This window comes from Triticum dicoccoides, chromosome 2B (assembly GCF_002162155.2).
Source record: "Triticum dicoccoides isolate Atlit2015 ecotype Zavitan chromosome 2B, WEW_v2.0, whole genome shotgun sequence".
NCBI classification, from domain to species: domain Eukaryota; kingdom Viridiplantae; phylum Streptophyta; class Magnoliopsida; order Poales; family Poaceae; genus Triticum; species Triticum dicoccoides.
This window is the reverse complement of record NC_041383.1, coordinates 603,691,065-603,693,080: the sequence shown is the minus strand read 5'-3', so window position 1 is coordinate 603,693,080 and position 2,016 is coordinate 603,691,065. Positions and strand designations below refer to the sequence as shown.

At 48.6% G+C, this 2,016-nt stretch overlaps 1 protein-coding gene across 1 annotated transcript; it reads right to left on the bottom strand.

The window, feature by feature from the left end:
• Window positions 1–377: 377 nt before the first annotated feature.
• Window positions 378–1,403, bottom strand: LOC119368098 (RING-H2 finger protein ATL70-like). Its single transcript, XM_037633446.1, has one exon. It carries the CDS (start codon window positions 1,102–1,104, stop codon window positions 562–564), a length of 543 nt encoding a protein of 180 aa, XP_037489343.1. The 5' UTR covers window positions 1,105–1,403; the 3' UTR covers window positions 378–561.
• Between the last annotated feature and the right edge of the window lie 613 nt (window positions 1,404–2,016).

Below are 2,016 nucleotides of genomic sequence, written 5' to 3'. Positions count from 1 at the left end.
TCAAGGCCAATATCGAGGCCAATGTCTCGAGCTCATGCTCCATTTGAGAGCCCCTCGTGAACTGTTCTAGTTGTCCTTACTCTGGCTGTAATGCTGTCATAAATCCGCGGAGCTATATCCTGAACCCGCCAACCAAGCATCCAATGATCTTCCCAGGACAATGCCTTCGTGCCATCTCCCACCGTCGGTTGTGCCACTTGGAAGACCTTTTTAGTGGTATATTTGTTATGTTCTACTCCCTCAGTATCGAAATACTTGTAGTTGGGACAAACTAGTATAAGTTTTCCCAACTATTTCGATACAGAGGTAGTATGTAAGTTGTATAATATTTTTTATGTCCTTTTCAGTGTTCGTACATTTTTAGAAAAACCACACTCTTTATCCAACGGAAAACATTCGTTCATGCAAAAACGAAAATAACGGAAAACATTTGTTGACGCAAAAAGGAAAACAACGGAAAAACATTGGAGTAACTATGCTATACATGTAGACATCGCGGCGTGTCGCCCTGCCTTGAGTGAGGAGATCGAGATGTTTCGGTCCTCCTCAGCCCTTCAGCGATCAAGGAGATAAAGACGTGTGTGGCACTACTTCTCGCCAACCGTTCCACCACGCCGTTGGTAACGTCGGGGTGCGGCACAGCGGGCAAGTGCCAGCCTCGCCGCTGCCGATCCAATAACCGATGCAGGCGCCGTGGAACGCATGCGAGCAGTTGCACAACTCCGTGACCAGTTGCCCTCCCACGTCGAGCGCCGCCAAGCAAATGGCACAGATGCCCACGCACCCGTCGTCGTCCTCGGCTCCCTCGACATCCGCCGGCGCAACCCGCCGTCGTCTGTACTGTGGCGCCGTCCACGAGGACGAACGATTCACCTTCGGCGGCGAGCTGGACTGCCAGAACGCTGCCTCCATGAGGCGCTCCATCAGCGCAGTGTCAACGAGCTCGCTCCAAGGCTCACCGGGCAGCATCTCGCCTTCGAACGAGACGATGCCGAGGCGGTCCAGGACGACCGCCGCGACGAAGCGGACGCAGTCGAGGAGGTGGTGCAGGGCCAAGAGATACCGTCGCAGCACAAGATCGTAGCCGTGGCAGGAATGGGCCATGGTGGTTAATCAGCTACGCTTGAGCTGCGCCTACTAATTTGCAACAGGGCTCGGCCTTATAAATCGTCGCCTGGCAAGTACGTTTGGTGCTCTGCAATGCATCAAGGGGGTTGAAAGTTGGGTGGCTGTCAAATTTGGCAACTGGTAGGTGCGAAGATATTTTCCTGAGCAAAAGTCGTGGTAAGTAGGGAGCGCCCATGCAATGCCTTGTCTCTCGACCGCACTGCAGTTTTCTTCGTCATCGTTAATGTTCTTTTCTCCTCCCCCCTTCTACTTGTGAGAGTGTAGTTTTCGATTTTTTGTTGTGGCGTGGGTGGGCCAGCGGTGATGTTTGCACTATCATTGGTCTCTTGTAATCAACTTTCTTTTTTCTATAAAAGTATGGTACACAATTTGCGTACTCTAAAAAAGAAAAACCCTGGCGGAGGCAACCGAAAACAATTATTCACCAGTGGGGTTAACCCATCTTGTTTCATCGGAGATGAAGCGGGAGACAGAGCCGACTGTGTGCCCCCTTTATTTACTTAAATAAAATGAGATAGTATCATCCGTGTCACTGGACGCGACAACGGTAACAACAGGAAAGCAGCCTCGGCGTGCATAATGGAGAACAGAAGGAGATAAGACCGTGAGAGATGGAAGAGGATTCACGGCACGCAAGTGCGGGAGCACTCATGTCTTGGGTGCCAGCTTTTATTTTGGTTTTCGGTTTTCAAACTTCTATATATTTTAAACAAAAAACTCAAATTAAGTTATATTTTTTTATTCGTGTTTCTCGCGGCCAATGCTTTTAAATAAGATCCATTTTGACGATTAAAAAAGTAAATTTCAGTGGTTGAAACTTAGTATGAATGACTGATAAAAAACAATTATTTTGTGTCGTCGACCGACAGTAATAAAAATGCTTAAAAT

What these genes read in the sequence shown, in the direction of transcription:
- LOC119368098 (XM_037633446.1), bottom strand. Translation starts at nt 1,104, where the DNA reads ATGGCCCATTCCTGCCACGGCTACGATCTTGTGCTGCGACGGTATCTC.